At 45.4% G+C, this 22,686-nt stretch overlaps 1 protein-coding gene across 1 annotated transcript in view; it reads right to left on the bottom strand.

The window, feature by feature from the left end:
* The window catches only part of LOC135915672 (nuclear RNA export factor 1-like), a 45,255-nt gene that overhangs the window by 12,133 nt on the left and 10,436 nt on the right, over positions 1-22,686 (bottom strand). Inside the window, exons 9-19 of the mRNA XM_065448809.1 lie at positions 20,922-21,080; positions 19,248-19,355; positions 17,849-17,961; positions 13,900-13,936; positions 13,179-13,247; positions 9,265-9,320; positions 7,833-7,893; positions 5,317-5,357; positions 4,992-5,050; positions 4,387-4,502; positions 3,416-3,458 (exon numbers count right to left, since the gene is read on the bottom strand). Of these exons, the coding sequence (XP_065304881.1) occupies positions 3,416-3,458; positions 4,387-4,502; positions 4,992-5,050; positions 5,317-5,357; positions 7,833-7,893; positions 9,265-9,320; positions 13,179-13,247; positions 13,900-13,936; positions 17,849-17,961; positions 19,248-19,355; positions 20,922-21,080 (862 nt within the window). The remainder of the gene's footprint in view (positions 1-3,415; positions 3,459-4,386; positions 4,503-4,991; positions 5,051-5,316; positions 5,358-7,832; positions 7,894-9,264; positions 9,321-13,178; positions 13,248-13,899; positions 13,937-17,848; positions 17,962-19,247; positions 19,356-20,921; positions 21,081-22,686) is intronic.

The following is a 22,686-nucleotide window of genomic DNA, read 5'->3' as shown; positions in this document are numbered from 1 at the left end:
TCTCTCTACAATGCTGGCTGTTAATGAAGGAGACTGGCACATCAAAATGATGTTGAATGATCAGAGGTTGCAGTGCTATAAGAATGAATGTTCTAAACTGATTTATACCGAAGTTACAGCATGTCAAACTTTTGTAAGCAGAAGGCATTAGTGAAACCCTGGAGAAGTTATTACTTTTTCAAAATTTCTGTAATGATATTTGTTCACATTTTAGCCCTACTGCACTCCCAATTTGCCCACCTTTCAGACAAAAAAAGAATTATTGCAATAAGATGAGTAGAACCAGAGATATCGTCACTCCAAAACTACACTACCATCAAAAATGTCGTTTTGAGAAAACGAGGAAAAACATTTCAGGACATGTTTGTAGTGATTACTGCAAATGCTTGAATACTAACTTGATCAAGGATGATACAGGGGTCCAACCAGGCAAGAATGAATATTTTTCACAAATTTGGACCAAAATTAGATCATGTCAAAATTTTCAAAGTAAAAGCTAATGCAGCTGCCAGGCAAAATTATTATTTTTATAAATTTTCTGTAATGATATTTATTCATATTTGAGGCCTACTTCACTGACCAATTCACTACCTTTCTGGCAAAAAAATAATTACTGCTGTAGGATAAGCAGAACTGAATATATTGTTGCTCCAAGACAATGACACCATCAGAAATGCTGCTTTGAGAAAACGGGCCAAAATATTTCCGTTTATTCACAGATCCCCCCCACCGATATATCTCAAAATGAACCAGGGGAGTAGTCAGGATGCATGCTGTCATGGTGCTTTTTTTTTACTGCCTTAGCAAGGCCAAGTGACGCTGCCCTTTTTTTGGTAGAACTTGTACTCCGCCGCAAGTCCTTTTCTTTTGCCCTGCTGGACCCAGTGGGTGTTATATTCATGTCCAGCTCTGATAGCACTGCTGTAGCTGCATACTCGTTGCCAGCATTAAAACGCAGCACAGCTTCTGCAACAGCTGCCTGTACTGCAACAAGAGACCAGTGCTGCTCTTTTGCTAGCAAGCTCCAGATTACAGAGTGCAGAGACTCATTCGAATTCTGAGTCCTTCCCCTCAGGCACCTCTGTAGCAGGCTCTTCTCTGACAAGCGCTGGTACACTGGCAAAAGAGCTGCAGCGACATCACTAGGCAAATTGTATTTGTGCCTAGGCTCTGGCTCCCCTTTGGCCTTTGCTGCATTGTGGGGACACCAAGACTGCTCACCAGCCGGGCACAGGGAATGGTTTGGGCAACTGTCAGTGGAAGTCACATGATAAAAAGTTGCCATCACTGCACGGCTCATGGCTTCCACATCACCAACATGTGATTTTAGGGCTCGCCCATAGTAGACAGCCAACCTGTCGACCAGATCAGCTGTCAATCTCCCCTTGCCACCGAGGCTTCGTTTGCCTTCACCCTTGTGTTCCTGTAATAAGTTGCGTAGTGCGGTGCCCATGCGTTTCCTAACATGGTTGATGCAATCCTCCTTTTCTACTTCAATGTATCCGTAAACTTTCGCTTCTTTAATTGCATTGTATGTGCGGCTGTCACCGTCACACAACATGGTGGTATAGCGAAGGTTATGTCGCTGAAGTGACCTCTCAAACAAGATTTTGCCTGCATCTACTTCCATCTGGCCAGACTTGCAGCTTGTGTTTTTTTGGCACTGGTGGCACAACTTCCAAAGGTCATAGCCCTCACTGTCTGGCTTAGGGCCATTCTCGCAGCCCAAACAAAAGTTAGACATCACATGGTAATCGAGCACATATCCAGTGAAGAGTTCAACAACAGTTCCAACACCAATATGTGAGGAATGTCCCCTTGTCAACCAAGTTCCGTCGTAGCACACGGCAATGTTCTTTTTGTGTCCAAAGCTAATGTCCTCATACAATTCAGTGACTTCTTTCGCGCACCGAGTCATAACGGTCGCGGCAGCTCGGGTGGCAGCAGGCTCTAGCGTCTTCTTTAGGTGCCGCTGAAACGTCTTATTGTGGAGTCCCCGGCGCGAAAGCCCCATTGACGCGAAGATGTCGTTCATGGCTGTTTGGCCATTTCCACTGCTGATCATTGCACGTGTGGCTAACATGTTAATCTCAAACGGATTACATGTCTTTTCGCCATCAACTCTGCGCGAGTTCCATTGCGCCGCAACTTCACCACAATTCTCGCACAACACGACCAGTTTCTTGGCGAGGCCGTAGTCACGGTCGCCCGTGACTACTTTCGCACAACCTCCGCATACCTTGCATCTCAAGGAAGCAAGCAGCACATTGACAATGTTCAAGTCAACAATCGCGTATAAAGCTGCAATATCCACGGCTGAAGCCGATGACGCGTCGCTTGCATCAGTGAAAACAGCAGTCTTTCGCGCTGTTGCCGGCGTCGACTCAAGTCTATCAAGCGTGACTTGATCACGGGCACTCACTTGAGCTATTTCGCTGCTCGTGACAGTTCTAGCGTCAACTCTCACACTGCCGGAGTCGGCGCGAAGGATGCCGTCGTTCTGCAGTACGCTATCACCTGCATCGCCGCGAGCCGCAACTATCACACGGTCGGAGTCGGCGCGAAGGATGCCGTCGGTCTGCAGATCGCTATCACCAGCATCGCTGCGAATCGCTTGCTGATCCGTTGTAGAGACGCGCGATACACCGCCGTTGTCGGATGCACCAGTACCGGGAGTCACTTGCTCATCGGTTCCAGAGCCGCGCGCTGTTGGAACGCTATCACCTCCATCGCCGTTGTCGGGCGCCTTAGCGACGAAAGTCGCTTGCTCATCCGTTGCAGTGTCCCGTGATGTCGTGCCCTTAGCACGTTTCTTATTTTTTGCTCGCTTTCGGCCGAACTGATACACAGTGTGGAACTTTTTCGGTCCTCCAGGCATTTTGTCGTGGCGTAGTCACAGAACCCCCACGGCGCGGTCGCCACCAAAGACAAAATGGCGCCTCTCCCAGCCAAATTTTTCTATCCAGTGCCCTAAGCCAATAACATGGCGCCATCGTAGCCACGTGATCCTAACTGGCCAATGACGACTCTCTATGCACGCTTTTTTTTTCTCGTTTTATTTGTGAAGGCGACGAGCGCAGGGTTGTTTACTGAGTGATAAAAAGAAGCTAAACGCGCGAGCTTTTCAACGATACCAAAATGGCCGCGGTTGAGCGAGCCGTTCACGAGTTATAGGCAGCCGAAATAAGCGCAATTTGTCCACAATTTAAAGGGCTGTGGGTGTGGCAACGAATCTTTAAATCGCTGTTACGCCATCAATACGAGGTATTTTTAAATAAAAAGTTGCAGACAGGTGCGGGATGGTAGTAGGAACACGAAAATGACATTTCTGAAAACTCGATTTTCGGGCAAATTTTCAGCTCCTAAGAGCCGTGTCTCCCCTTAAGGACTGTGAATAAGACAGGGAGGCACTCACCGACCCTCAGGATTCCGAACACCGTAAAGCACATCAAGGTTGGCTGCAAAATGGAATAAATGTTTGTCAGACACAAGGGATCAGTCACAATTTCTTGCTGCAGTGAAACCAGTAAAATGCTGTAAAAATAAAAAAGTGCAGCAATGTTGCAGTTATTAGGCTTTATGGCTTAGAAACAAGAATGCACGACCAAATCTAATGTGTAGCCTGATAACAATTTCTGCAATATACTCGCACAGAGATTAGAAGGCATGGTACAAGCCAATGAAGCTCGTTCGAGTGTAGACTAAATGGAAATAATAAGTGAAGCGGCATTAGTAAATCTTCCTTCTGCATCGAGCATCATTGGGTCTCGCCACAGCAGGCAACGCTGTAGGTACAGTAGTACACAAGTAGTGCAGTTCACACAGCGATTTCACCGGGAAGCTGCTTTTGATCTGCGACGCCTTATACGCAATGGCTTCGTGTATATTACGAATGCAACTTGCGGGCACAAGGTCAAGTCAAGACATACATTATTTGTGCGTTTTCAGTATGTGACATACTATAATATGGTTGCGAGCGCACGCACTGCATAGTGACCACTGGTCGTAGAAACATGCCAATCTACTCATTCAACGGTAAATAGGTTCAAATCTATGATGCCTTCCATGTAAAATAGCGTCATATTTTGCAACACTTATTGTCACATGACACATACCTGGTGTCTTTCTTTTTCATGTGATGCGTAGGCTGGCAGTGCAAGCAGTTAGACTAGTCTCTCTAGCCTTCGTAGTGTTGGCTGCCATGTATAAGCAAAGTACGTAACAAAAAGGCAATGTTGCCCCGAATTGGGCCTACACTGGTGCAATACTGGACGGTGCTGGTCCTATATTGAGCCAACTTACATAGATACTTAGATATGACAAGGCCAGAGAGGCCTACAAGAAAAGAAAAATAACAATAAGGCTTACAAAGCCGGAAGGACATACCGTCACGAGAGGGATGTCGACGGTGAAAGAGCTAGGGTCGTGCCGAGTCTCAGGCAGCTGGTTGAGAAGCGACACGATGTTGACCCGCCCTGTCTTGAGCTTTTCACGTCTAGACTCTGGAAGACGAAACGGTTCTCAGAACATTCAGGAGGAGCCAAATTTAAAACAGCAAAGAAGCTCCAAGCAACCAACAGGGCTCCCAACAATAAACATTTACAATTATCACCAGAGCCGCAGATTTTACCACTTCCGTCAAGCGTTGCAACCCATAGACAATGAAAACTTCACTGTTTCACATTTTTAAGAGGAGACACCAATAATAAAAGCACGGAGCAGCAGAATGTCAGCTGATAGACTGTTGTTCACTGCATGTCAGCTTTAGAATGCTGCAATAATTTCTCTTTCAAGGACATCAATGAGCTGCTGTTTGCGATTTGCTGAATACAAATTATGTGTCCTAGTTTCATAGTGCACGTAAGACCAGAAGGACCCACAGGAGGATCGCCCACATGTGCGGTCCAGCACACACATGCATTCGCCTCTCACGTCATTATTTTCTCTGCACCCCTCCATACTACAACTTATCACTAATCTGTGCTACATACCAAGGTTTGTGACCTTCATGATGTTTCTGCTGTCTCTTGTGAATTCCCTGGCATCAGTCCTGGAAAATATAGAAAGCAAACATTTCAGCTGAGAGAGAGTGAGAGAGATAACTACTAATCGTTACGTGCTCGCTTTTAAGCTTTGACCATCGGGCTAAGTCACCTTTAGCCTAACTTCTTTTGTGCAATTGCACGCACCGAAATAAAACTATCATACTAATGTCAAATTTATTCAGCGCGACACTTGAGCGGCCCAAAATCTGCCGGAAGCCATCTTTGTATCTAAGGCGGAGAAAACTGTGACAGGAAAGAAAGAGAAACTTACTTTGTTTGTGGGAGTTTTACAGAGCTCATGGAGAAGATGGCCTGAAACGACGACACAAAGAATGCGATAAGTGAGAAGAGCCAGGCAAACCTGGGGCCTCCATTTTACAGCAACAATTAGGGGTGTGCAAATACAGTGGAACCCTGCTGATACATTCTGCGCAGTTGCCTTCTCCCGGCTGCCCAGTTGCGTTTTCGCGTTCCCGACCTACGTCAGACCGACTCCTAGATATGTTCCTCATTTCATACACTGCCATTCTGCAATGTTCCGGCATCTTACATTGCATATGAACTCGCTGCAATAGGGCCACGTTATGCAGCAAACAGGTGCAAAATATTCCAGTGTAGCATATTAAGAGTGAAGGGGCCCCAGTCACTGTGTCCCTTTATTACACAGGTGTCGCACCCGGTAAAAGACCAAGTGCCGAGAGGTCTAATAATGGTATTGGCAGCCACTCAGCTGCGCTTGTGACTTTGGCGAGGTAATTTGTGCCCTTTGGCAATATTACGCTTTCCCAGCCGTTATTTTTTTTTCCGCGGTCCCTTGATAAATCTATCAACGGGGTTCTGCTGTATCTAGACCAAATCAAATATGAATCGGATAGTGCTAGAAGCAAATCAAACTGAATACTTCTTTTAGTAGTTCTTAAATATGCAAGTATCATTCTGGCCACTGATATAAAATGGTCTTCACATCCTAGCATTTTCACAACATTAGCGAGTTTGTCATTACATTGCATATTATTATGTGTTGGTTATCAAATGCCCAGATGGGTCATTAGCAGCAGATAAGCAGTTTATTTTCATACTCTGGGCTCACTGGCAAATGTGAATGGTATTATTGGTTTAGCCAGAAAAGTCTGTCTCCCTGAGTGGTGTAGCATGCTGTACTACATAACTCCTAGTGTTTTATGTCTACTAAGGCTGATTGCACTCTTGCTCCAATTTTATGCTTGATTCCACACAAGTCGCAATTTGAAATGCAATATATCAGAAAAATATTCATATTTATGAATAGTGACAATTAGATTCAAAGACCAAATTGAATAGAGAAATAACAAATTTGTTATTCAAAGTTACAAATATTTGTGCACCCAGAGTAACAACCACGCGCAAAACTAAGGTCATTATTGACAGCAATGATTCTTTGAGGTAACCACATAAGGGTTTAGTGGCCAGTTGACTGCTCCTAAGTAAGTGTACTGTACGACGCATGTGGTTGATAATTATAAGTGGCACTGGCTAACGCCCCTAGGGCTACGTTTAACAATCCTGCATACAAATACCCAAGAAAGTGGACAAAGGGTCAGCCACCAGGACAGCTTATTTGCTAGGGCCTCACACATGTCTTGGCAAGGTTGCGTGTTTGGCTGCAAAAGCGGCAAAAGTGTCTTCCCTTTTCATTGGACAGCAATACGAAGCTTGTAAATTTGAGCCTCCCTTACAACAATTTCTACAACGCAAGGAAAACATTTGCTGGCTCTCTTGTAATTGAAAGCAGACGTAAGCATGAACTGGCAACCAGCAAAGCAGACTAGTTGGACATGAAAGGAGCCACAATCTTGAAACGGGTGTAGTGATGCCCGCAATGGAACACCCTACTCCGCCACACGACACTGCACCATGCCATACTGTGCATTGGTCCATGGACGTTGCCCAGCTAAAAGAAGAAAACCAGCTGAAGGCCGCATGACAGGCAGCGAAAGACACTAGGGAGACGGAGCGCACTGCCCAGCTAGAAGAAGAATGAACTGAATTCTGAGGCTTTATATGCCAAAACAATGATTCGATTATGAGGCATGCTGTAGTGGGGGACTCTGGATAAACTTTGACCACAGGGGATATTTAACGGGACACAGGTATTTTTGCATGTTGCCTCCACTGTAGTGCAGCCGCGGTGGCCGGGTTTCGATCCCGCGACCTCGTTTTTAGCAGCGCAACACCATGATCGCTAAGTCACCGCCACGGGTGGAAGTGCCTGAAGGAGGTGCCACGCAATGTGGCGCCATCTCTCGAGGCAACGCAAAACCTGCGCCACGGAACTCACAGACCGCTGATGTTCAAAACAATGCTCAACAACAAAATGTGATGATGAAGTGTATGGTATGAAGTGAAGTGTACAAATAAAGCTTTAGCATAGTAGAAGTTACAGCTAGAGTGATATTGTGAACAAACATTAGGAAGAACTCGGAAGCAATACTTTTTGTACCTTGTTTGGGCAGTAACTAGCATATGTAATGCAGACCTGTACAAAGGGTGGGGGCCAGACACCGCTTGTTCTTTACAAGTTTTGGCTGGCTGCCCAGATTATCTTGTTTTGATATTGCAACATGCCTGGATAACGGCTCTGGCTTTTGGCTTAAGGTCACTTGAAGGCCGCCGACAACAGGAGCTAGAAGCATTTCATGCTTAAAAACTTAGATCTCCCATGCTACCCTTCCCCCATATCACCTAAGAAAGCAAATTCAGGCCACAAGGAGCTGAAGAAAAAACAACAACAGGGCAATGGAAACTCACATTGTCATGGTAGGCGTCCAACAAGCCACTCCTGTCCTTTGAGTCAAAGATGGTGAAGTACCTACAGTAGACAAAGAAAATACATCTTGCGGTGAGTGCAGAAGTATGGAAAACAAAGCTGTAAATCAGAGTTTCTTCATACAATTACTGCTAGGGGTGTGATGCTAGCATTTCAAGGAGCTACCAACATGGTCATTCAACCAGCACAGGCCCATGATAAGAGAACATGGCTAATGATTAACATTAAGTCACACTTTCTTTATAATCACCCTACTTCACAGGCACCTGGGAAGTAGGGTGATTGGCCATCCCTGTTGCGATACAGTTATGGAATAATCATGCTCATTTTATTGCCTCCAAAACAAGGCTAGCAAAATTCCACCAGTTCCGCAATAAGACTTCCATTTTCCTGCATGGTGATGTCAAACAGCGCGATGCTTCTTCCCTTATATGCATTAGTACACTGTATTGTACTTTCTGGTTTTATAGTTATGTATTATCTCCATATGACTGACGCAGGAGCAACTTTTGTTCATGGCTGTTTGTCTGCTTCCCCACAAACTTTTATATTTTCGCTACTATGCCTGCTAGCTTTTTTTGTTTTCAGTGTATTATGCTCTAATGTATTTATGGTGGATACTTGGATATTCCTCTGCTTCCATTCATTTATTACCGTGACACCTCCGCCCCCCCCCCCCCCGCCACCATTATTCAATTTGCCATATGAGGCCCTTAAAAATTTATAATAAATAGATAAATAAATGAGTGTCATTATTGTGTTATAGTAACGCCCGAGGAAGATGGCCTGCAAGCAATAATTTCTTGTGCGACAACAATTAGCTGAGCTCTGACTGTGACTGCAACCACACAGCCATCTTCAGAGGCTAATGTGTACAATCGTGCCACGCACCAGCGAGTATAAGAAATAAACTTCGATGTATCAGCAACTAAACAAACAATGGCATGTGGCAGTGTCACAACATTACAAATGCTGTTCCAAGTTTCACAGGTTAAGCTCTGACCATTCAGTCCCGAGAAAAATTCCGGGTCAAATGAATTATTTTCCGAGGTTTACTATACGGCTGCCACAATGTAGATTGCAAAAAAAAAAGGGCAAGAAAACCAAATTTTAAAAATAGAGATATATAAAGCCGCACCAAAACTTCAGTCGATACAAGAAAACTTTGCTTAGGTACTTTCGATCCGTGAAACAGTACTAGAGTAATTTGAAGCACAACAGTACCCTCAGGTAAGGTTTCCAAGAAACTTTGCTGCTGCAATTCACGTACAGGCATGCACAGACACCCACACACACTCACACTAGCACATGCATGCAATAATGTCTGGTGCATTAGAACGATGCTTGGCTATAAGACAAAAAAACAATTATAACACACACACCTAGAAATAACAATTAAAAAAAAATACTCACTGCTCCAGGAACTGCACGACAATCTGCTTCACCTCCTCTGAGGGGAAGTAACTTGGCTGCGAGAGAAAAAAAAACAGAAACACGAAAAGTGAGTTAAAGAAGTCAGAGGGCCTTTCAGCAGCAACTGACAAGCTTACTAGACCAGACGTCTGTGGCACACTTAAATCTTAAGGATTAGTCATCGCTTTGTACAAATAACCTGGAATCACTAGTACGCTGCCCACAATGAACGCTACGGCTAAATGTGACATGTTCCTGTGCCCTCATGAACATGTGCGTGCAAACAAAATAGACCTTCACTCGAAGTCAGCACCAGGGTTTGAACAAGACTGGTGCCTTATTTCCTTTAATCTGGAAGTAACTGCAGTTGAACTAGTTGGAACAGTTGAACTATAACAAAGTTTCATACGGCATGAAAATACCTTCGTTACATCTCTTAATTGTTATTGGCATTTATTTGTTACCCTCTGCCATTGTTGATCAACATTGAATAACTATACAGTGGAATCTCGATGATACGATCACGGCTGATACGAATTTCTGGATGATACGAATTTTTCTGTGGTCCCGGCCGAGCCCCATTACTTTGCAACGTGTTAGAGAATGGTTGTTACGAATCAATTTTCGACCCGCGTCGGTTGATACGAAAATTACCGAAGACATTGGAAATTTGAAAGTGTGCTTGACGAAAGCCAGACGCTGCTGCCGTCTGCGCTCCAATTCATTCGCTTTGGTGTTCGGCGATATCGCTGCTGCCGCTTTCGTTCTGCTTCCCTGCCTTTGGTACCCGGCGATCTAATCAGTCGCTGTTGGCGTTTCCATTCTGCCTCCCTTGCTTTCGCATCTGGTGACATGTTCATTCGTGGCATGCGCATTCGCTCCTTGTTCTTATGGCGTTTGGTGTTGGGGGAATCCGGCTTCCGCTGCCGCTTCCCCGAACCGCATGGCACGCAACACGGGTCTCTCACTCGACTGCAACGAAACGGCTGACGAAGGAGCGGCGGTGCCACCGCCGACGCGCGCGCGCGCCCGTTCTACCGCTACTGTGTGACGTCACGGTTGCTATGCGCAGCTGCGCCCCTGAGCGGCACGCCGGTTGCTAAGGAGGGGAGGAGGTTGCGCCACTGCGCGGAGGAGAGACCACAGTTGGCACGATTCCAGCGCACGGATGGACGCGACCGCGAGCACGAGCCCCACCGATGGCAGTGAGAGAGAACAGCGCGCAATTACGCGATTTCTCCCTCTCTCTTTTGGTGCGGAGGCGCGGACGCGGCGCCGGACAGCGCAGAGGCCACGACTGGGCGCGAAGAGTTTGAAGCGGTAGCACTTTTGTTGCTTTTGTGCTTTTCCTCATCATTTGCGTCCATTGGACGGAGTGGCTGCTGTGCTTCGGGCGGCGTTCTTTGCGTTAGACGTGGGCGACGGCGAAGGACCCACCACCGGCGGCTGAAACGCTGCATGCGCGCTAAATTCTGAGGCGTGCGCGGACGAAATCAGTGACGACACGTGCACGCGTTTTTCTGGATTTGAACAGTCTGCTAATTGACCTGACAAAGAAAAAGAAGCAGAGGACATTAGAGACTTTTCTTCAAGAAATAAATCCTTTTTACATACATGTGTCTGAGTGAGTTCACCTCAGACTCTTTAATTTAGCTAGCTTTAATTGTTTCGATGATACGAATTTCGGCTAATACGAATATTTTTCGTGACCCCGTGAGATTCGTATCATCGAGATTCCACTGTACTGTGTTATATCCGACAATATGTTACAAGTGCGTTCAATATATTGAGGACTGACTGTATGCACACAATAGGGCCCGCAGTTGACAAATACTAGGTGTCCGAATAATGAAATTTGATGCTCTGTGCTGTATCCCCAACTCCCTTCCCTACAGCAGAATCATTTAGAACAGTCAACAGCCTTTCTTTCAGTCACTCCACAGAGTTCACTACAAAACTTTTTTAGAGGAAACTACTGTGGTAGTGTCAATGGCAGCTCCAAGGATGGCGGTTTAGCGGTCATGGGAATGACAGATAGAACATGGATTTGCCTAAACTTCGTCCTTCTGGCTTCAAACGGCTTTGTGACTTTGCAGACTGATCATTTTCAATAAAATATTGCATTACAGACACAGTGATTCGCAACAATTATGCATTTGTACAAAGTCTTACTGCCTTCTCTGTTTTCAAAAGAAAGAATTGCTTCTAAATGCCAGCCAATAAAGGCAGATCAAGTGCAGTAAACAAGGCCGCAAGCACGCTTGAGTATGCAAGCATGAAGATGGGACGAATCCATGTTCAGTTGAACGCCTCTACAACAAAGGAATAATTTTGTCGCAGTGCTACTGTGAGCTGTGCACGACCTTTACACCGAAGTAACCTGTATAATGAATGATTCCGAAGGTCCCAAGCACTTTCTTATAAAGGCGTTCGACTGTGCTAACCATCATTCCCATGGAGTTGAAGGACTGCAGGGCAAGGATTCCCTTTAGTAATTTTAATAGAAAAGCTCCAAGTTTTGCTACGTGTCATATTTGACAACTTCAAATAGTTCCCGAATCGAGTAGAAACTGAATAGCTAAGAGTATTCAATTCGTATTCAAAATTTTGGATATCCCCACAATTCTAGTTACAGTCGCCGACCAATAAATTGGACACCCATTATCTGGACATGCTCGGTAACTCGGACAGCTTCGTGGCACCGCCAATGGCCCCATAGACCGCGATAATTTTATAATGCTAATCACAACCAACTAGCCCAGCTGTCCATACTTAGCCCCATAGAATGTGTAAATATGGCCGATACTTTGGACAGCTGCCAGCAGCTCTACATTCGATTATCCGGACTCCATCTGCGGCTGTTGCGTACACCTATTCTGCCACCATTATCTCCTCTGGCAACTTCGACAAGAGATCAAGTATGGCCTCAGAGATTACACACTAGACGGTAATCTCAGAAGCGGTGCCTTAATCGCCACTATACACCTCCGAGATTTAACGGCAACTGCCAATCTTGGAGGTTTTGCTTGAATTATGAGGTCGCATCAACATCGCGATCATCGCATCCTTTTCCGGAACCCCCGTGCATGGCCTGCTATCGTCATTCTGTGTTTTCCTTGCACACAGTGTTCTGCCGTGCTATGCTTGTTTGTTTAGTTTGGGATCCAGACAGCGCCCTGCTGACTCCAACTAGTCTTTCTTGTGAACTTATATATACGCCGTCTCAAATGGCGCCAACGCTGTCCTCGCAGCCAAACTCCAAAGGAGTCTCGAGTCGCAGTCCGAATGAGCCAAACTCCGCAAATGAAGAGGCTGAACTGCCGCTTATCACAAGGAGCTCAAATGCGGGCAGCATTGATGACCTGCTGGGCTGCGGTGTGCCAATTGCTGCCACCGCTAGATTTGGAGACTTTGCAGACGTCAACAGTGCAGTTTCGTCGTGTTCTGAACTGAATGATGACGAAATAATTGAGCAAGTTCTCCCATCGTCGAACAGTGACTCTGACTTAAATGATGATGTGCCGTGTCCTGCAGAGCCTTCCACATGCGGATCTGACTCAAGCCTTTGAAGTTCTTGCATCGGCGTACACCGAAGCTCAATACTGGCAGAAATACAAGTGGACTTGGTTGCACGTAAGCGGAAGTGCGTGCAGCAACGCATCAACCACTTGTTCCGTGTGCAGGGGCCTTAAAACATAAATAAAGCATTTTTTTTTTATACATTCAATAGTTCGGACTTATGTTCCCCGTGGAGTCCAAGTTATCAATCGTCGACTGTATTACCAAAAATGCCTACATAGCACACCTGTACTTGTGTTAGCTTCAATACAGTACAAAACTATGCTGGAAACTAGACTCGAAAGAAAGTACACGAAACTAACATGACTGCCATCACAATAAAACCTCCTGGTTACCTTTGACAAGGGAATCGTTTCTTCCAAGCCCAGGTCGAATGAGATGGGAGGTGGGAGCTCGTTGTGGTCCTGCGATTCACCAAAAAGAAAAGCATGAGCTACAGTACAGCCTCTTGCATGGGAGGTAGTACCCAGAAACTTCTTGTTTTCAGTTTTTTTTTACAGGTTTGTTAATAGTAACATATAATTTAAAGGTACACTGAAAAGAAATATGCTGAGCTGCATACGTAAATGATGCTTTTACAAAAGTGAAATTACCACTTGTAGTGTGAGGGAAGACTTTGAAAGCAAAAGAAAGACAAACAAAAAAAAAAGAAGAAACACACACACACTAACATTAATATTATTTTACAATTGCGTACTCGTAGGTTAAACTAAAAGTTACCGAGTGACATGCATCGTCACATCTTGTGAAATTCTTGTTTTTATGATATGTAAGGCGAGGGACGCTATTCCAAAGCTGTCTATAAGAAATCAGACAATGTTACATTAATCTACAAGTAGCCTAAGAATATAAATTCTGGGTTTTATATTTTACAAGCAGCCTGTCTCATCTTTCAAAGGTGACGGACTATTTTTTGGCAAGCAAATGAAAGAGGGGAGAAGTCGAAGTCGCCCTAGCCTGCATAGCGTAGTTCGCTACGTATGAAACTGCGTGCAGAACAAATAAAGCAAACAAGGCAACGGTCACGGAGAACAGAGGGAGGACGGGGGCACGTACCAGCAGGATGACCTTGGGGAAGCGCAGCCGCACCGCGCTGCAAAGAGAAGACAAGAGAGAGACAGGGCGGAGCAGGGCCCCGCCACCGCGCACACGCGCCGCAAGCACAGTCAGCCACAAGTCCGCCCAATCCGGCCTGCCACCTCAGCGGCCGGAGACGTGCCTGCCAAAACAAGAGACTCACGGCACACAAGAGCCCCTCGACGAGCAGAGACTCGGCGGTGGTCATAACGGGAAGGGCCAAACACAAGCGAGCTTTTTGTGAAACACAAAGAGGGGTTTTTGCCCCCAATTTCAGGACGTGTCGCACGTAGCTTGCATCTACCTCAGATTTAGAGCTTTAGTTATTGTTTATTTGCCGTCTTCTACAACCGCTTTTTACAAGTCTGTTCACTACCTCCCTAGGATATTACCACTAGTTCATGATAGGGTAATTTTTCCTTTACTTATGGACCCATTGCACAACTCCAAAAGGAGTTCCGGGGTTCTTTACGGTAACAATGAAACCTCATAGTATTGCAGTCAGACCCAACACAAAAAATACCTTCCATACATCTGACACATGCAAGCCTGCATGCTGATATCAGTAGACAAAGAAAATTCTGCCCCAAAACTCCTGCCCAGAGCTGTCTGCCAAATATCTCTCACTGCGTGAGCCAGAAGATGCACCTATTTACCTGACAATTTGGAAAAGTAATAAGGTGTGGAGTTTAATGCACTGAACAACACATTTCGTTGGAGTCACCGTACTGAGGAGGCTTCGGATTTACTTCAGACCAACTGGGATTCATTAATGTACACCTAAATTTCGGTACAAGATCACTTTTGCATTTTGCTTGCACTCGAACGTGACTGCGGCAGCCAGGAATCAAATTTCACGGAGTCCTGCTCAGTAGAAGAATGCAATAACCCCAGAACTGCTGCAGTGGGTACTGACAATTTTGATTCGCTTTCGTTAACCTGACCCACTGAAGCCACCTCAAAATGTCCACCCGATTCTAGGACGCAAAAATCACTGATCAATTATCAGTTATAAAATCCTAACAATCCACTGTTCTAAGTTCAAAGCTTCTCACAAAGCCTTTCAATCTCACATTTTAAACAAGGCCACCGCCGTTCAATGCAACGGCCCTGCGTTGCAGTAGAATTGCAGCGTCAAAAGCAGGCATACAGATCCTCGAAGCAGCCTTTCTGGGATCACACTGTGCCAACTTCGAACAAGAGTTGCCAGAGCACGCATAGCTGCAGCAATTTTGAGAGTCCCTGCCGAGCATGCGACCGCAGGCGACAACTGCACGGAAATGCAAGGGCCGGCCGGGGCTCTGATAACGGTAGTAGCGTGGCGCAGATCACTGCGCACAGATCACCACGGAAGAGCTTATTGCAGAGGTTTTGTAGAGTTCACTCACTGAGGTGTCTAAAAAATTTTGCTCTAAGCGCACCATCGAGGACCCGCAAACCTCGGCCGATTGCACCGACCAAAACCAGTCAGCCACCTTCTCCAGTTCCTTCATCCACCGAACTGCTCTGTGTTTCATTTCTCAGCTGCGCTTGCACGCAGCCTGCTTCTCCGACAGCCGCAAGCCACGGTGATTGTGGCTTCGAGTGCTAGCTGCAGAAAGCAGTAGGGAGAATCCTTGCAAGCCGTGCCTTGGATCATCTGTTCGGCGACTTTGGGAAGGGGGAATCTTCTTCTCTAAGCAGCAGCAAGAGGTGCCACCTCCAGACTGCCGGCTTGTGCAAGGCATGGTGAAGAGGCCATTGCTGAGTCGAAGATTCACGACACGGGCGATATAGGGGACCGAGAGGGGAGGGGGAATCTTGAGGCGGCTCTAACCAAGCGTGTTTTACAGTCGTGACTGGATCTGAGCTAGCTATATTAACTTTCGTTCCAGCAGTCTTGGCATCACGGTGGCAGAGACAGCAAAACATCCGAACCAGGCAGGTCGGTCCCTGGTGGCTGGCGCCCTCGGGGAGCAGAGAGACTTTACCAACCGTCATTGGGATCCGCAGACTCTTCCGATTTTTGTCTTCTTCAACAAGCCGGTGCCCTGACATTTCCTAAAAAGCCGAGTGGGAGATGGGGAGAGATAAGGAAAAAGAAATTTGCCTTCGCAGAGTCTTTCCCTGCCGCGGATGAGTCTCGAAACCTTCCCGTGCCCATTGAAAAAAAAGAGGGGGTTCTTGACGAAGTTCTTGCATTAATGTGATACTTTAACAAAGAACAAACAAAAAGAAATTAGTAAAAATTGGCTTGACGCGGTTCCTTCGAAGCTGGGAAGGCAGGGCCTCCCCATTTTATTTCTCCGCAGAGTTGGTGAAACCAAGGCCGGAGCGGCTTGCTTTTTGTCGGGACTTCCTCGGAGCATGTCAACACAAACAGTAGGGACGGATGGAGCAAACAGCAGATGTGGAACGCCGGCACTGTCTTGCGACGAGGTATTACGGGTGTCTTTTGAATGGAACGCTCTTACTCCGTTTGCTGCTGATGGCAGAGAGGTGTGACGAAACGTCCCTCCTGCTAAAATTCACAGCAGACTTTGCTTTTGTCGGGAACAGCTAACATTAGGATTGGGCACACACAATTCAGAGCCTGCAACTCGCACCAGGGCCGCAGCCCGGATCTTGCAATTTCGCGCACTTGAATGCAGCGCTCCCTGCTCGGCTAACGGTGCTGGGTAAGGTCAAACGCACCGAATCAACAAGATGGAATCAACAACCCTTCCCAAATTTCCCTTGCAGCAATGTCACGTGCATATCCTGTTGAGCGGTGCTCGAGTATGCTAGCTTTCAGAGCAGCAGGTCTACTACCGCATTCAATGAACGTTAATACGCTAGAACAGTGGCACTAAGGCTGAAGTAGCACTTCGATAGATTTGCTCTCAAAATTTAGACAGTGGTGCAATTACACCGTTATCGATTCCCATGTCACTGGTGCCGCATTCACTGAAGGCAGAATAAGAAATTTGAGAGCTATCACTGGCTCACACACCTCGAAGATGTTGGCAGCCATCTAAAGGAGATTTCAGGAATTTAATAAAAAAATGAAGAAATAATACAGTCCACCTGGCCACACAGTAGTGGTAAGGCTTAGAGAGATAGATGCGTTTGTCAGTCAACCAATGAAATTGACAAGTCTAACCTTTTTTTTTTTGTGCTTCGCTGAATGTTTTTGTACTTCCATAAATGGTGCAATACGTTTTTGCAAAATTGTTGCCCAAGAAGGCAGCTTCACAAATGTAGCGCTCGCTTAAAAAATTCCTTTGCAGTTGCACTCATTGACTATAGTACATTCTCAACATTTGGTGCGAAGTATTTTCCACACAAGCTCTACCAGTGTCAGCTTTCCTTTCTTCTCTCTTTTTTTGTTTGTTTCTTAAAGTATGCCTCAAAGTTGACTTAATGTTTGATGTTAAACAAGCCTATAACTTCTTTTGAAAGAGTCGATGTTACACAAACTGCATACCTGCCTCAGAATTCAATAACATGAATGCAGAAACCAAAAAATACTAAAATTCAGTGAAAGAAATACTAAAACGTATGTGATTATACAGATGTTGACTGCTTATTAAAGATTCACAGATTTTGTTGAGTGAGGGAGGCTCTTCAGCACAGGCTGACAAATTTCGTACTGTAGAGGGTTAGACAAAAGCCCAAATCCGAATAGGTGCATAGGTTAAGACTCAGCGCTGTAACCGTGCTGGTTAACGATGCTCCAGAGGAAACATGACTGCGCAAAAGTTTTAGAAAGAACCATTCAAATCAAAACAAGTGCATAGGATTGTGTGTTTACCATCACAGTTAAGGATGTTCCAAAGCTGAAGCATCCCTCTACAGTTCAGTTGTCAGATAAATTACAGAGGGGACAGTGATGGCAAGGGTCCCGCTGGTTTCATACCAGCCTCTCTAGAGAGAAAGCGACGTGTCATTCAATGTCCGAGCCCATTACCTGATGTATTCGCTCTTGTCATTGTATGCTGTGCAGACAGGGTTGCCCTCCAGGATCAGCTCTTGGACAGAAGACATGCCCTTCATGCTGTCCAACTCGGCCATCTTGAGAATCTATTGTGCATCGATCGGAAAAGGGGCGGACACCAACTTTTTATACTTTGTTGTCATATACAGTATTCTAGAAGTACAAGGACACAAAGGTGTGAGGCCCCCTTTTCAATGGAAGGTCACAGACGCTAAAAGTGAAGATGCTACTAGGTCATTTGCTTTTATCATGGTGCCGTATGCCAGTATCCAGAGTTCTGACACTGCACCCTCCTCACATAGTACCTACCACCAAACAGTGGTTTAGCACATTGAAGCACCAATGAATGGCAACCAAGAATGACAAAAAAAGAACCAACCAACCACCCAAATAAACTGATGGTTGACTTTAGTGGGGTGCACACACACACACACACACACACACACACACACACACACACAAAATGAATTGGGATCGAGTTTCACTATTAGCTGTTTAGAATAAATCTTTACTATAACGAAATCACTTTATTCGAAATTCTGTGAGGTCCCGACTGCAGTGCATACATTTTATACAGTCAACAGCCAATTCCCCGGACATGCTTGATTACTAAAACAGCCCTGCGGCATTGCCACTAGCCCCACAGACTTAATATACATAGGGACGACTGAAACTTTGGACCCCACATAGCGCCTCCTGCGATAATTCCGACTCCAAAGGAGACTAAAGGAAAATGTAAAGTCCAGCTAGATTGAAAGATTAGGCTTCTATAATAAGCAACAAATCCATCTTTCATGGTAAGAACACAGCTTCTGCAAACCAGAAAATGACGAAGATGCAAAAATCAAAATCCGAGTGGTGCCACCCATTTTAAAACTGCGATACCTCTCATACCACGTCAGCACTGGCCAATTCGCACCAAGTGGCAGAGGGAGAGGTAACTGAATTGTGAGGTTCTACGTGCCAAAAACACCATTTGATTATCAGGCACGCTGTAGTGGGAGACTCCAGATTAATTTTGACCAGCAGGGAATCTTTAACGTGCTCCCAATGCACGGGCGTTTTCACACTTCGCCTCTATCGAAATGTGGCCGGGATTTGATCCTGCGACCATGTACTTGGCAATGCAACACCATAGCCACTAAGCCACCGCGGCAGGGCATGAGGGAGGTCTCACACGTCAACCCACTGGTCATGGAGTGGCCAACTCAAGATTGAGCAGCCACACAGCGTCATATTGGCACACAAGAAACAGTGACAGACTTCTAGACAAACAATCTGTCCATCTGACTCGCTGTTCATATTTTCCTTTGTGGTCCCTGTAAGAGAATCCCACTCGTGATGAAGCCACAAGAATGGCATGTTCACGTACCCGGTTGTTGGCAAAGTTGAGGGAGCGCAGCTGCTTGCATGCGCTGTGAATCGGACCAAGGGGGTAGAGCGTGGTCAACTTGTTGTTTGACAAGTCCAGTGTCTGAACCTGCACGAAAGCACCCAGTTGTCACAATGTTCACACTCACACACTCACACACACACACACACACACACACACACACACACACACACACACACACACACACAATGCGCATGGCAGCTGCAAATGGCAATGGTAAGTGCCAGCTATCACAAACACGGTAGAAGCTGCCCAGGATAATAAGCAATGACAGCAGCACGAACCCTGGTATCTCATCAGCCAGCTACAACATCCCAATAAACGATCAGTTGCAGACCAGCTCACTGGCGACAAAATTATCGGTTTATGTGCACGCATTAAAAAAGAGGAAAAGCAATTCTACTTGAATATAGTAGTATGTCTCCTGCTGCTGCTGCACTACAAAAAATGCCAAGAGCCCTTTTCCGCTGCAAACAAGATGACTAGAATTGCAGCTCCCACAATCTTGCGCAAAACAGAAATGAGGGTTGAAGATTTGCAAATGTAATAAACATTTGTTTTACGTTTTCTTGAGACATTCAACAACACAACAATTCTTCCCTGGCGTTGTGAAATACAAATTAAGGCTTTACTGTACTCATAGCCTTTTTTTTTTGAGAAACTGAGGGCTTTAAGACAAGTGTACAAGTCTGTACGCTGCCACTGTTGATCGATGCGTGCAATGCGCTTTGTACTGTCGGCAATGCGGCTCTATATCCTCGCAAGCTTACCAAAGTAGGCTCCCAAAATTTTGATAGCAAAGCTTTGTTCTGCGACGCATTGCCTATGTGTACCGTTTCATTTCGCAACCACGAAATTCTCACATAAGCAAATTTTTTCACGTTCCATGCCGATTTCGTTCTTGCAAGTCCAACTGCATAACAAGATTTCAGTGCCCCCGCAAAGAAATACCCAGACAATAAACGGAAACTTCTGCAGATGCAGATGGTCAAATGGTTGCATTACATGCGACTGCACCCCTCAAACTGTGCGCTACGCCACAGAAGCGGAGTAGCATCATTATCTGGATAAAGCACAAGTGCGGTAAGATCCTATCACACCTCATGCGTGCATGCGTTGCGTGGAAGTGAAAGCGTGCAAGGGTGAACTGAAAAGGATAACTGAGAAACTGAGATAAGAAAAAACTAAGAAACTGGCTTGATGAGCGCCGTTGAAGCGAGTGGCAGACAAAGCATTCCCTCCCCGCTACTAGCACTTTTCATAATAGCGTTGTCCCACCATTGCGGGCGACACTAACAGTTGCGGGGTAGAGTGGGTGCAGATCGTGGCCGGCTCGCTTCTTGCCACCGTAGTGAAGATATCGTCGACATGGCATGAAACTGCATCTTTCAACACCGACTCTGTATTCAGCAACATGATTCTTTTCTCATTCAAATTTGCTTTTTTCCAATTGCCTGATGATTCAGATAATTTCCCAGCCACTTATTTGCAAAAGAAATCCACCGGCGACTATACATAAAAGATTGAATTTCAACATAACAAAATTTCTATATAGCGAAGCAGATTGCAGATTTTACTGACTTCATTATACTGAGGTTTAACTGCATTCATACAATCATAGTAAAAGCTCATTACGCAGGTTGTGAAGGTTACCTCAGGAACGTTCTCCACGATGATCTTGACCGCAATAGACATGATGCTTGTCCGGGTAAAGGTGATGTAGAGGTTGAGCTCTTTCAGGGTCTCGTCCTTTTGGAAGTTCGACAAGTCGAGGTGGCCGCGAGCGGCATCGTAGCGCTTGCTCATCACCAACTGGAGAATGACCAATCGAGACAATGTTTACTGCTGTTTATCATCAGCTCCACCAAACTGCTCGCATGTATCGAGACATAGTTACTAGATATTGTATTTAGCCGAATCTAGGCCGTACTCAATTCTAAGCCGACTCCCAAAGATCTGAAGGCAGAAAAAAAAAAGGGAAACGAAAGAAAAAAAGAACCTTACCAGCGTTCACAAAATTAAAATGCCCTTTATTCAATATGAACATGCTGGGTTCACTCTACATCATCATCACTGCTAGCTTCGTCGCTATCTTCCTTATTGCTGTCGTCTCCTCGTTCTCGTTGCAGCATAAGAAAAAAACGTCTTCCGTTGCCCCTCCAACGAAGGACGTTTTTCTCATCAATGCTGAAGTCCCGCCCTGCTTGAACATTTGATGACGTCTCTGCGTCTAACACAGCTTTTAATTTGAAAGCGGCACTATAGTGGTGTCACCTGTTTGGTGCCATTACAATAATGCCACGCTGCACGCCGATATGAAACAGGTCAAAATGGCGACATCGCTCGTGTACTTCAGCTGGCTAGTGGCACGGCGAGTAGCAGCTGCGATACAGACTTTTCTAGATGGTGCTAGCTATGCACCATATTTTTCGTTTTTAATTAAAAACTATCATGTTCTTTAAAATTCTCTACAAGACGACCATAGAGTTTCGTACATATATGATTATTTGAAAAAAAAAAAATGTCAGTCTAGATTCAAATTTATGGTATCAATAGTCATCAAAACTGTTTGAGTGTGTGAGTGTCATTGCTTGAAACTGAGCCCCTTGTCTAGCATCGTGAAAGGCCTAGTTGGACACTCCCTTGCTTCCAAGCTCACATACTACACGATGCCAGTAGATGAAAGGATGCGCCGCCATGGTCATGAGTAGTAGCAACATCCACAGGACTAGCCTGTACACATACACAAATACCCAAGAAAGCATACCACAAGACGGCCACTGCTGTAGCTCAATTGTTAAGCAAACGCACACACTAAACATGAAATTGTCAGCTCCCAATGCTCCGACAGACGCTGTTTACAGAACTGCGATATCTGTTTTTGGTGTTGAATTAAATTTGCAAGCTTCACGCTTATACACTTAAGCCTTACCAATGTTCGACAAATTTTGTACAAGAAAGTTCTGAGACATTAAATCCAAAGTCCTGCTTCCTACACTTTTTAGAATTTAAATTTCTCTTTCATACACAACATATTCAAACTGATCCACTGGCTGTATCACAAGAGAGTTTTGCATTCTACACATACTTTTGCAGAAAAATCGGAGTTCGCTCAGAGCTAAAGCTTCCTCTTATAAATTAGAAGTTCCACCAGTTTCATCTTTTTATCTGCCTTGGTTGCTTAGTGGCTATGGTGCTGGGCTGCTAAGCACAAGGTCGCGGGATTGAATCCTACCCATGGCGGTCACATTTCGATGGGGGAGAAATGTGAAAACACCGGTGTACTTAGATTTAGGTGCACATTAAAAAGCCCCAAGTGGTCCAAATTTCTGGAGTCCCTACTACGGAGTGCCTACTAATCAGAAAGTACTTTTTGGCACGTAAAATCCCATAATTTATTTTTATTTTCATCTTTCTC

The sequence above is a fragment of the Dermacentor albipictus genome, chromosome 7 (genome assembly GCF_038994185.2).
Source record: "Dermacentor albipictus isolate Rhodes 1998 colony chromosome 7, USDA_Dalb.pri_finalv2, whole genome shotgun sequence".
Lineage (NCBI taxonomy): Eukaryota > Metazoa > Arthropoda > Arachnida > Ixodida > Ixodidae > Dermacentor > Dermacentor albipictus.
The sequence above is the reverse complement of the archived record's forward strand: the minus strand, read 5'-3'. Positions and strand labels throughout refer to the sequence as shown.